Source organism: Paralichthys olivaceus, chromosome 20 (assembly GCF_024713975.1).
Source record: "Paralichthys olivaceus isolate ysfri-2021 chromosome 20, ASM2471397v2, whole genome shotgun sequence".
Lineage (NCBI taxonomy): Eukaryota > Metazoa > Chordata > Actinopteri > Pleuronectiformes > Paralichthyidae > Paralichthys > Paralichthys olivaceus.
Genome location: NC_091112.1, coordinates 16953064 through 16966419, shown reverse-complemented (window position 1 = coordinate 16966419; position 13356 = coordinate 16953064). Strand labels below are relative to the sequence as shown.

At 40.3% G+C, this 13356-nt stretch overlaps 1 protein-coding gene across 1 annotated transcript; it reads left to right on the top strand.

Annotated features, from left to right (window-relative positions):
* Positions 1 to 1001: 1001 nt before the first annotated feature.
* Positions 1002 to 13085, top strand: tmem222b (transmembrane protein 222b). Its single transcript, XM_020090889.2, has 7 exons — positions 1002 to 1082; positions 2422 to 2636; positions 4555 to 4639; positions 6087 to 6118; positions 6209 to 6305; positions 6395 to 6525; positions 9381 to 13085. Exons 2-7 carry the CDS (start codon positions 2515 to 2517, stop codon positions 9466 to 9468), a joined length of 555 nt encoding a protein of 184 aa, XP_019946448.1. The 5' UTR covers positions 1002 to 1082; positions 2422 to 2514; the 3' UTR covers positions 9469 to 13085.
* Positions 13086 to 13356: the final 271 nt, after the last annotated feature.

Sequence of the window (13356 nt, the reverse complement as noted above, 5' to 3'; positions counted from 1 at the left end):
CTCAGTCTTTTATACAACTTCTCTGATAAATGTACATTTTCAGCTCTGTCTGTGAAAGCATAGAATGAGACGCTCATTTCATTTTGTTGCTGTAATCACAGCCCAGGGAGCTGGACTTGAAACTATGTGGATGTGTGACATTTTACTTTTCAAACCTCTGACTGAAAAGGATACCCTGTCAGAGAGTTACAGTCCCTATAGCAGCACTTCCTCTGCTCTAATTGGGCTGAACGGCTCGGCCAGATATCGAGGTGGCATTTTGCGAGAGAATTCCCTCGGCTCCCAGATGATGAGCTCAGTGTGCCTTCGTTTATCAACGTCTACCTTCTTTCGCTGACTGGTTTGTTTTTGCCCTTCCCACAATATATCACCTGTCACATCTAATGGGACTCAGTATGGACTACACAGGGCCCCGGCAGATCCCTGGGGTTCATCTTTGTTTCCGTCTCCACCACAGCTGCCTTATAGAGAACTCCTTCGGTAGCTGCAGTCCTGCACCTCTGAGTGCTGGAGAGCTCTGTCTGTGCTGCCATGAAAACAAATTTAGCAACAAACTGCATAAAAGTCCCATTGAAGCACTTGTGGTACAATTAAATCTTAATAATAGAATAAATAAACAGACCTATAAAATGCAGCTTACACTAGCACTTGAATTGAAGATTTGGACTTTGTGTTCCCAAAATTTGCTCTATGGACCTTTACAGCAGTACAACACAGGATGGTATTGAACAATGTGACCTGGTGACAGAGAAGACTTCAAATGTAATTGTTTTTGATGGACAGTCAAAGTGGTGATATTAGTGTGAGGGTCATACAAAGCACAGGACAGATGAAGTAAATGGCTTGATTATTGTAAGGGACCAAGCAGTGAGACAATGAGGAAACAGGAGTTGTAAATAAAAACCTTTTTATTTTGCAAAAGAAATATAAAACATTATAAACCCGAAATGTAATAATTAGGTCTATAAAGTCTGACCTAGCAGCACATGGATCGGCCCAATGAGCCGGCTCCAGGATTTAAGTGTCCTCAGCCCTCAGCCATGCCTTTTGGCAGCAGGAAGGGACCTCCCCCAACAATCACGGTAACTCAAAGACAAAGAAGCAAATGATTAATATCACAAAACAATTCTCTGTGTAACCCTACAGTGTTAAAATATGTGCACTTCATCTCAACAATGTGAGGTTAACAAATAAATAAACAGATTACAAATCAGCAAACGGATCTTGATTGTTTGGTGTGGCTGACTACAAATGAAATGAACCTGTGTGTAGCAAAAAAATGAGAGGGAGTGAATTTGAGTATATTACCCTCTGTGGCTGTGGCCCTCACAACTATTGTTATTTTTAATGCTGCCAATGACTCCGACTGTACACATCCTCGATTTTAGCTGTTTGTTTGGAATTATTTTAACAGTCTTAGCAAGTAAAAGGATGGGTTATGCAAGACAAAATAAAAAACAAGGGTCATATGTTTCAGGGTGATGACTTGTGACTCATGACCAGGGCTGAATATGATCACTATTTTCAATACCAATTAATAATTTTCTTGATCAGTCAAATTCTATCTATAAAATGTAAATATATCGATAATTGCACATGCTGATTTCATGAAGGTCAAGGTAAAAAGCTACTAACTGATCAATGAAAAACAATGGATATCTAATCTACAATAATACAAAGCTGCAAAAAAACAATAAATCTTGACATTGAACAAACCGGAATCAATGAATTTTTCCTGTGTTCTCTCTTTTAAATTATTTTATCAAAAGGTATATTTTATGCTGATCAACACTTTTCATGTTAATGGCATTGCCTGAATCTAGTAAAATGAGTGAAATATTGCTGTAAACATATCTATTGGTTATTGATGATATATATATACAGAATATTTGTACAACTTAGTGAACTGTTATTGGACGATCAAACATTTCTAATAAATTCAGTTTTTACTAGTTTTTGTGAACATGACCATGACTGCTGTGGTGGATGTTGCTGTGTTTTTTATGAATAGCCTGATCTCAACATGAAAATGAAAACTGCCTGTAGATAGTAAAGTTAAAGGGAAACTTGCACCACGTCTTTCTAGATTAAAAGTATTTTTAATTCACTATGTGTTGTGTGTCACTCAGGTTAAAACATTTCCCTGTTGAGCTCACAGAAACCCCGGAAGCTGCTGTTGCTGCCGAGCAACACTATTAGTGTCAAGTTACAGAAAATTAAAATCTTCCCCTTGTACCTTTCAAAGTAAAATCTCTCTATCGCTCAACGCATCTTATATTGCTATTCATACACAGTTTGCTTGCGTGTTTTCTGTTATGATTTTTCCTATAAAATGTTTATGATTATATTGTGGGAACGATATTCATAATCAGCGCCTTTCTTTCAATGAATGCCCACATTTCTTTTTGTATTATTTTGAAGCTGACGCCGCACGTTTTCCGGCCTCGCGCCCGTGCGGTCGGCTGACTTGACGCGGCTGGAAGTGGGACAGCTGAAGTTCATTCTCCTCAGCTGATGATGGCGGATGTTGTCGAGAAAGACACCATGAAGAACTACCGCACAGCGTCCGAGAGAATCAACCCCGAGACCAGCCGCTTCCCTTACTGCGTCGTGTGGACGCCCATCCCCGTGTTATCGTGAGTGAACCTCCGCTGAGCCTCCGGACCGAAGCCCCGGGGACACGGCACCAAGTGACAGCTCCACTAGCTTAGCTTAGCTAGCTACGTACTGGTCCATCTCCTGTTGCTCGCTCCCTCTGACACATGTTGTGTTGAATACTGGGGAAATGTACTTCGATGACTCCCATTAGAAATACACATGAATCTAAACGCATAACAAACAATTAGAAAGCCTGAGAACACTCATTTAATAAAGATGGGAAACACAACAACAACAACAAACGTGGAGGGTGAAGCTTATGACCCTTAGATAAATGATCACAGTGTCATAAAGTTACTGTGTTCTTACCACTGGAACGATGAGATAGTATTTAGTCACAAGTTCAAATTGAAGGGCTTAAACCATATGGTTGTTGTTGCGTGTAAACGGTGTGTGAGTGTGTGTTGTGTGTTGTGCCCAGCATAAAGACCTAGACCTTGTCAGGACCAGTAGACCTCATGGGGGGACGTTTGGTCCCAATGGGGTAAAACTTCACCTCTGAGGTCCTGGGCAGGGGTGAGGTGTATGTTGTGGTTAGGTGAAGGTAAATGTTCTGTATTTATATTTTATATCTTGATGTCCACTCACAGTGCTATACAGAGCAGTTTATTGCCATTCACACACACATTCAGACAGTGCAACTATGGGCAACACTTCAGGTCATTTATCTTAGTGAGGGTTAATGGGATAGTTCCTCAAAAAAGATGAATCCATAAATGATCTACTCCACGCCATGCTGATGGAAGCGTGTTTTTGTGACTCTTTCTTCAGACGAAAAGTCAAATGACCGAAAAACATGATGTAAATGACTGTTTACATGTTTAGAGTCACATCTGAAATCGGGGCTTGCAGAGGCATGTTGTTTTTTCTCTTGTTTTATTCCATCTGAAGAAGGAGTCACCTTGGCTGCAACACTGTTTATGCCTGAGACTGCTAAAGTGTTCTGTGGACTCTCACTTCACCCACTCCTCCATCGGCATAGTGGTGAATTGGTAATGAGTGAATTTAAATTTTTCGGTGAACCATCCCTTTAAGGTTTGGTCAGGTTGTCCACAATGACTGAAAGTCAGAAAGTCCTAATAAGAATAGCTGTGTCTGTGTCTGTCTGTTTCTCTGTGTGTCTACTCAGTGCCTTTGATTTCCATTATCTATTAATCCAGTGTTAGTATTAGTAAAGCCAGTTGTGCACAATATAAAGACATCATTGATTTGTCCCTGTCCCATGACCTGATCAAACAGAAGCTCTGCAAACTAATGAGTCTGTTTCTGCAAAACATAAGCATCTAGAAAAACTGCTCTACTGTTTGAATTTATAAACCATGTAAGAAGATGTTTTTGATGTATTTCTTTTGCATGTTAATATTTTAGAAGTTCAATGCAAACTTTGACATCAGTGATTGAATTTCACTGAGCAATATTGCAGCTGTTATTTTTTCGGACCAAGGTCGATTTGTTACACAGGAGTTGGATCACCTGTTCACCTGTAGCTTCAAGTCGGCAAGGTGTCACATTATATAGGCAAAAGTAACTGTGAGCAATGGCTTAATACAAATAGCTGAAATACATGTATTTCATATCAGACTGGATAGAAGAGGAAGTTATATTACTTCAAAATGTGATGTTGTAAACAACATGCTCTCTGACTGGATTCAGGTGTAAAAGTTGGAAAAAATTGACCTTGGTCCCCAAAAAAAGCTGCTGTATCATTCATTGGAATTCTGTTGCTGATGTGAAAGCTTGCACCTATTGACTGGAAACAGGTTTGAAAAATTTTAACGGCATGAAAATGTATTTCACATAAAACGTGCGCGAATCTAGTGTTCAAAGGCCTTGACCCCCTTTTTCCTTTTTTGAGACCTAAACATGTGTTTAAAATACTTTTTCTCTTTCTCTCAGATGGTTGTTTCCATTTATTGGTCACATGGGAATCTGCACTTCCACTGGAGTCATTCGAGACTTTGCCGGACCATACTTTGTCTCAGTGAGTAATGACCGTGATGAGGTGTTGTTTACAGTGGCTGATGTTGAGGAAATGTTGTTGCCTCTATAGCTTCTTTCAGATGTGCACTGAACTCTGGAAATCGTCCTGAGCTTCTCCAGTGGACGTGTACATGTGAACGCAAATGTCCAAATTTCTGTGGACTTTATCCACCTGGCGTATCCCCTAGTATCAAGTCCGCAAAGTCCTGAGGAGCCGATGTGAGAACATAGCAAGAGATCCTCTGCATTGTACACAGTGAGCGAGTGTGGGATTGTTATGACGCTTCTAGGTTCTAGCACTGGCTGTGTTCTGGCACAGTGAGTATGAGCTTTAAGTGTTTAACTGTAGTTTTTAGTAGTCCACTGAAATGTGTTTTCAGCGTCACCTAAAGGCGGCTTGAAATAAGCCTGTTTATAAAACTTTTAAAAAAAGTAGATTGGACTGTTATGATAAAGCTTTTCCAGTCTTAATGGCCACTCAAAGCACTTCTGTCAAGGGCAGTTTGAGGTTCAGTATCTTGCCCAAGGAAACTACAGACTGGAAGAGCCAGGGATTGAACCACTGACTTTCTGTTTAGTGGACAACCGTCTCTGACCGCTGAGCCAAAACGATTCCAATGGTTTTCCGGAAGTGTTGTAATTTGATCCAGACTGTCCATTTTGAGAAATAGATCAATGAGTCTGAAAGCTTCACAGACGCCCAAACACTGCACAATTGTCAGTGAGAATTCTGACTAACTTTATCAAATTATTATGATGGTGATCTTTTTATCTTTCTTTATGATAATCAATAGGTAAACAGTATAACTATAACATCAACGATATAAAGTAATCCATGTGGAAGGATGCATGCTGGATGATGTTGTGCTGTGTGGTGGCAAATCATAAACAAGATTGAACTTCACTTACAAATGGGGCTACATTTTTTAACTGAACACAACTTTGAAACCTAAACAGAATATCTATTTTGAGGAGGGTGGCTGTTGTGATTCCTAAAATGCGCAATATCACGGAACACTTCGAGATGTGCTTTAGATTCAAAATAATTATCTGTTGTTAAAGCCCCATTTGGAGTCACTGTGGATACAAAAAAAACTGTTTATTACTTGGACTCATTTGCCCATTTCACACAAACGAAGTTGATGGTGAATTAAGACAAACAGGATGTGAGGCACATTTCCTAAATTGTTAAAACCAACCCTTATTGCCACCAACCAATAAACTGGACAGAGATACTCCAGTATCCAAACATGAGTCAGAGTCCCAAAACATGTTAGTGCACATGTGACTGTTTATCATGGGCTGATTTGTTTTACTGTCAAATGATTTGCTTTGCAACTACGGACCTATTGCAAACAAACAAAAAAGTGACATGAACCAAGTCTAGGAGGATTCAACACGTATTATTTGAACTACAGAAATACTACAGTATGTTTTTGTTTTTGCAGGAAGACAACATGGCTTTTGGAAGACCAACAAAGTAAGTAAATAAAAATCTACCACGATTGCACCGTCACAAAGATTTTTTCAGCCAGTACAGCATATACAGTGTTTTTCTCTCTGAATGTAGATACTGGATGCTTGATGTAAGCAAAGTCTACGCTAGTGGCTCCAACGCCTGGGACACAGCAGTGCATGATGCGTCAGAGGAGTATAAGCACAGAATGGTAATAAGGTGTTTGGATTTTACCCTTATTTCCAAATAATAATAATAATGATAGACCAATAAACCTTTGTTCTCTCGTTTTCTCTGAAGCACAACCTCTGCTGTGACAACTGTCACTCACATGTTGCCATGGCTCTGAATCTGATGCGGTATGAAAACAAATCCTCGTGGAACATGGTCAAACTCTGTCTCCTCGCTCTCATCCATGGAAAGCACGTCAGGTGAGATGTGGTGACACGAGGAACACTACATTAATAATCCATAAGTAATGTTGTAAAATTGTGTGGGTGAATCAAGAGCTGCTTTCAGACATGCACTGAATTTCGGATAATCTCTGGACTTTCTCCGGAGGTTCTCCGGGTCAGCCCCCCAGTGAAAGCTCTGGATAATGTCTCAGTGAGCACATGTGCAGTTCGTGTCTGAAAACGACTAATAAGTAGGAGATTTAAATAAGAACTAGCTTCAGGTGTGTTCGAGGACTTTCTCATCAGTAGTGTGTGAACCGTGAGTTACTTGTGGTTTCTGGAAAACGCAGCATCACAATCATAGCAAACATTAAAAAAGGTAAACCAACACGTTTTTATGGCAAAACTATAAAATGTTCTTCACTGGCCAGATCAGTCACATGACCTCAGTCCAACTCAGGCACTGCTTCACATTCTGACCTCCCTGAAACAAGCTTGATGCAAAGATTGCTAAAATACAGACCTGACAAAGCATCACCAGGAACTATTCTAATGTCTGTGGTTGATTCCTGGCTGTTGTAGGCTTTTATTTGGCTTATGCAGAACGTACAGAGATCTTATCATGATTGTGATCTTTAGGCCATAAATATCTGATCATTAACAACCGAGAGAGAGAGAGAGCACGAGAGAGAGCACGAGAGAGAACAGTTAAGACATTAACACAGTAGTAGTCATGAGAGAAGAGCAACATGAGGTGTCCTTTCATATGGGCTGTGTAACATAACGGAATCACGCATGCGGAGATATGAAATGGTCACAAACAAAACACTCTGGTTATTTTTATCTCTAGTATCACAGCTGCCGCCCATCATATCTGTCACATCAGTACATGCCATACTGAACCCATTGTTGTCATGGGTAGAGCAAGCGATGACTTGTATCAGGGTGGTGGAGGAGGAGATGTTTTGAAGATATAGATACAGATGTGAGACACACACAGAGGACTCATCGGAGACCTGATCACAGAGAGCACGTTGGGAGGCGGTCTGGGACACGTGGTCACAGCCTTTAAACAATGTGAACACAACGCCATGAACATCCTCTGACCGGCCACAGTTTCACAATAACCCAAAAAGCTCTTCGCAATACCCGCACGTGGATTCGTGACCACAGTTACAACATTAACACTGATCAAAGCATAATGATTTTTTTATTAATGAGGAAATCTTCATATTTAATTTTTCTTTGTAACGCTTTGTGCACTGATTCACTCGGCCCCATCCTGTCTCCGCTCTATCTCTAACTCCTTCTCACACCAACACAAAGACACACACTCACACCAAAAAAAAAAATGCACTGACAATGGCCACATCTGTTCAGCCAAACAGTTTAGTTTTTGCAAACAGAAATGACGTACATGCTCATTTGCATACAGCATGAGAAAGTGAGATCTGATCATAAGTGGTCATGGGAGACACGTGGAGAGGCATTTTAAAGCAGGCGAACTGACGCACTTAGCGTATTTTGAGACAAGGAGCCTCATTTATAACCGTTGCGTATGCATCTTTCAGACCCCATTTCGAGCGCACATCACTTCTAACTGGATCTGTAAAAACCCACTTGACGGATGATTGTGCACTTTTTCACAACCTTGCATCCATGCATACCAACATTTTGGAGACGGGAAAGTGGCGATACTGACGTGAGGTGAATCGAAGCAGACAATTGATCCACCACCATCATTAACATTATTTCAATTGTAAAAGATATAAACCAACATATAATGGTAAAATTACATAAAATAACTTTTACAGAACCCAGTGATTAATAGTTTTTAATAATATATTTTATAACAATATGCCTGTATCATGAGTATGTGTATACTTTTTATATAGTGTGTGTCTGTCTGTGTGTCTTTGCTGTTGTGTGCACAGCGCAGAGCACACTGGAGACAGGAGTCAAAATAATGTCTCCGGAGTGGAGGTTAGCATCCCAATTATGTGTGATGTAAACGGTCCAATTGGTGTAAATATAAATACTGCAGTAACACTCGTGCTTAATGCTGCGTGATGGAAACACTGACTCAGGTAGAGGAGTATGTGGATAGTAGGATGAGGAGGAAATGAGTGTTTAATTATTGTGAGGATTCCCTGGCCCATGATGCCGACTGACTGATATAGATTCTATAGATCTGTGATCTTGGATCTTTGTGTTGAACGGACTCGAACCATCTCAGTACAAACAGATACTCATTACTCTGGGATTAATTAGCCAGCAGAAATGTGTGTGATATCATTAAAGCTATATAATATTATTTCTGTGTCGAGCCTCTTTTCATAATTTTGAAATTATTGTTTTTATAGATATCATCTAGGCTATCACAGCTGTCCCTGAATTTAATAATCCTGCAGTTTTTAATGATTAAAATATATTCAGGTGATACAACAACTCCCTTGACATTCTGACGATGAGAAACACATTTTTTTTGCCTCCACCTTTAAATCTGACCACTTTAATTCAGGCACTGTCCTTTCTGTCCTATTCACTCTAACTCAATGCACTGACTGTGTCAGCAAGACATTACCACTCAGTCAGTGCATTTTCTTTTATTATTGACATCACTGCTGTAGCCACCACACAATCTGTCTTTGTTCACCTCCACCTCACTAACTAACACCTCGATGTCTCTGTCAGAGAGTTGTACTTCTTCTTGATGTCATGATTCACCATAAAAAATGATTGGTTAGCAGTGGGCAGAGTTTGAGGCAGAGTCACATATGCATGTTTCCAGGTGGACTCTGATTTATAAAGGGAACATTACCTTCATTACCTATCTACCTCTGTGCTCGTTCTCGTGTCCTCACCTTCGCTCTCCTCTCTGTCTGATGCAGCTGTGCAGGCTTCCTGAAGACCTGGCTGCCTTTCCTGATGCTGATGGGCATCATCCTGACAGTGGCCCTGGCCCTCAACCTCCGGTGACCTGGGAGGCAGATTACGGACACAGTGGAACCTCCTGCAGGTTGTACGTGGGGGGATTGACCTTTTTAAACAACAAGGATAGGGGAGGGGCACCACACGGTGTCGAGCGAACGTAAAGGAGGACATAAAGACTACTCACCTCTCAGGAGAATGTCGAACAGTGTCCGGACATGCGTACGCATGCTTGGTCTGTGGAAAGCAGGAAGCCTGTTGCATTTCTCCAGTAGGGACGCATGAATGGCCTAGTGACGGAAATCCATTAATATTCAGTTATTTTGAGAAAAGTGACTGAATACCCCCTCCCACCACCACAACCACCAGGACCATACAAACACACTTAATGGATTATAACTGCTGGATTTTGATTATGATTCTTGAAAGCCTGAGAGCAGGTTAAAGCCATCACCACCTGCAAAGTGTAGAAAAGGTCTCGCTGCATTTATAGCTGAACGGAGGTGCGTACATTGTTGAATCCTCTGAAGGAATCACATCTATGCCTTGCTTTCAGATTTTGATGATCTTGCTTTGTGAGGGATAACTCAGTGCTTCCAGAATGCCATTTTTATACCTGGGAGTACAAACATGTTAAAACAGTTACATGCCTTTCAAGGGAATTTATTGCATTTCATTCTTGGTCTCACGTAGCTCTTCTACAGTTCTACCGCAACTAACATGTGCCAGAGCAGTTTGCACATTTTCTTACTTGTATTCAGGCAGAGGCTACATCCATACTACTACGTTTTTTGTTTGGAAATGCAAAAACTCCTGCTCCTGATATGCCTGGTGTCCACAGTACTCTAAAGCTGCTGGGGGCCCGTTTTAGTTTAAAAACTGTGGGGCTGCATTTTAGTCTTGACGGGCAGAAACAGAGCTATTTGGAAACAGTGACGCAAAGACTCACAACCACTGCCTGATTGGGTCTTTTCTGTCATAACATAGCCTTAGCCATGCCCAGTGTGCATGTGGTCACGTTTTGAGGCATGTTATGGTGCCAAAACGCTCATGTGGACATAGATCAACGTTTTCAAATGAAAGTATAGTACAGTAGTATGGATGTAGCCTAATTCCATATGTTATTAGAAAGTTTGCATCTTCTAAAAAGAAATATTTTTTTATATGTGCATTACATATGTCACCTCATGGAACTAGATTAAGTAGGTTTACGACTAATACTCATACTTTTGGGTACAGATGATCAGTGCAATGATTGTAGCAAACTCAGTGAATGTGTCTGTGAGAAAATTTCAAGCAGAATAGTAAAAGCTCCTTTGGTTTTCTATACTTGTGCCAAACATAAGAGAACTGGAGACCAACTCAAACTGTGTCTTTGAAAATGCTGCTTGTTATTTAGTGAAACAGCTCATGATGACTCTTAAGTTGGTGAATGAAAAGCCCCTTGATGTCCGAGTTATGAAACCTGGTTAAATCTTTTTTTCAGCCTCAGAGATGTTTTGTTTCATATCAGATAATTTTGACTCGAGTGCCTAAAAATGACCTTTCTCACACATCCCTGTTATTATATTTTCAGCTGTTTTCAAAAAGAAAACGTTAAGTCCACATCATGGTTGATGCACAAATTCCGTTGCCATGGATTTCTTGAGTAGATTCAAATCCCTTATTGTTTGCAATCAAACAGAAAAAAAGTGTTGAGCCCTCTCTTTGTCCACGGTGCTGCCAGAAGCAGCAGGTAGCCAGGATCCTCAGGTTTTTCACACTCACCGACCCCTGCTGAATATCCCCACTTTCTCCCGGCGACTGACCAGCGTCGCCCCTGCTGTTTTCCACCTCTGCAGATCAGATTCGAAGGTCATTGTGAAATGTCAGCACTGTTTTCACGAAGCTTTGATAATATACCCGCCAACATCCTGCCGTAATCCAGCACAGAGAGTGTGAGCCTTTAAATTAAAGTCAGTTTTATTTTCTTTGGTAATGGGGCTAATACGAGGTAGGGCTAACACAGTGCCAGCTTTCTAGACTGTGCTCTCCTCACTGAGCTTCTGTTGAAAGCAGATATTCTTTGGCCTTTTTGTGTGTATTTCAGCCTTGTTGCCTGTAAATATTTGAACACACATTATACTGTACACCAGGTGCTCTTTGTGTACTTTGCAAACTTGATCACTCACTCTAAGGATTTATCCTTTGAATAATTTAGTGTTTTGTTCGCTTTACTCTACTTCTGCATATCATCTCTGCAGATTTGTGTGTGAATGTGAGTGTGTGTGTTTGTGGGTGTGTGTGCCTTAGTCGTGCATCTGACAGGAGAGAGCATGTGATTGCATGCCAGCATGTGCATATTGCATGCGTGCAAGAAATTGGGAGGGTTTGAGGAAGAGAGTATTTCATGTTTGACTCATACAATGGCTTCTTGATTAATTATCAGCTGCATTTCATTGCAGCCATCGATTGATTTCTTTTATATATATATCACACATATCTTTCTCTTAATCAGTTTCAAGTAAACCCATAGAAGGAATAAATAATACATTAGACTGTAACAGGCCTGTGTATGTTAATGTTGATTTCATGCTATAGCCCGCAACGTGTATATCTCCAGATTCTCTATAATTTTTTTTTCTCTCAGAGCATTAAAACAAGGGAACAAAGACAGAAACAGAGAATCTGGCATCACTTTGAACAGTGGAAATTGTCTATTTAAAAACTCTTTTGTGAATCTTTTAAACCTCCTTTCTGTGACAGCTCATAACTCTCTTCTCCCTTTTTAAAGATCTGTCACCAAGAAGTAAATAGCTTTTATTGTAAATACCACTCGATGCCCTAAGATCTCATGTATATTATATATAGATTATATAATATATAATATTCTGGACATTAGGTACAAGGAAGCAGACGGATGGCATGCAGGGGGCTGTTACTCACAGTAATCCGGAAATATGCCCATTATGTCCAAACTTCAGCGACATGTTCCCTCTCTGTCCAAACTCAGTGAAGGTGTCAGTGCAAAATACCTGTAGAAACAAGGATAAAAGGGAAAATCCCTTTGATTCTCTGTAATGGAGCTAAACGTCATAAAATAAGAGGGGGGAGAGCAAAACTGTGTCTTTGAATATATCACTTGTTCTTTGGTGAAACAGTTTATTCATTGCATTGGGAGCCATGAAAGGTAATGAATGAATAGCCCTTTGAGGTCAGCTGACGAAACTCACAACATTGTCATTTTACTGCGTCTCATATTTAAATGTCTATGTATATTTTAGGAGGAGAGATAAAACTTGTTCAGATAAAATGGCACACCAGTCCTTTGTTGGAGCATTTTGACTAAGAATGCCACATTCATGGTGGGATCATTTTAGATGTGGCCGGCTTTTGGTGCCTTGTTGTATCCAAGAGCCAGGTCCAGGAATGTGGAGACATGTGGTCCCAGTGATTCAAACCGTTGACAAAAGACAGTTGGGATGCTATTATTAGTGCCAATATCCATATATACCAGTCTGCAATTTCCAAACCTTCTTTTATTTCTATAATCCCCAAAATATCTTCTATGCTGCAGATCATATAGCTCATTGGGGATTTTAAGACTCAACTGCAAGTGATTGTGTGAACGCTGAATGTGTTTAAGACTTACAGCTATAATACCAATAAAGATGTCTATTATTGTAGAACTTTTTTGGGAGTTTAAGTTATGTTCTAATTGGATTTCCATCATTAAATCATGACAACTGTGTTTCATCAAGGCTGTCAGCAGGAGCGATGATGTTAAGAGTTTCTCTGGGCCATGAAATGCAAAGTCCTTCTCCTCAGCAAATTTCTATAAATACACTCAGAAATGATTCCTGTAGCAATCATCATAATCTGTCAGAATACACATTAAGGAAGGAAACCCGTCACTGCTTTGATACTCTGCTACCTCAGTGCCATAAAGTCCCACAG

Coding starts and splice junctions, on each gene's coding strand:
- tmem222b (XM_020090889.2), top strand. CDS start 2,515: ATGATGGCGGATGTTGTCGAGAAAGACACCATGAAGAACTACCGCACA. Junction 4,640..6,086: donor CCGGACCATACTTTGTCTCA/GTGAGTAATGAC, acceptor TTGTTTTTGCAG/GAAGACAACATGGCTTTTGG. Junction 6,306..6,394: donor AGGAGTATAAGCACAGAATG/GTAATAAGGTGT, acceptor TTTTCTCTGAAG/CACAACCTCTGCTGTGACAA.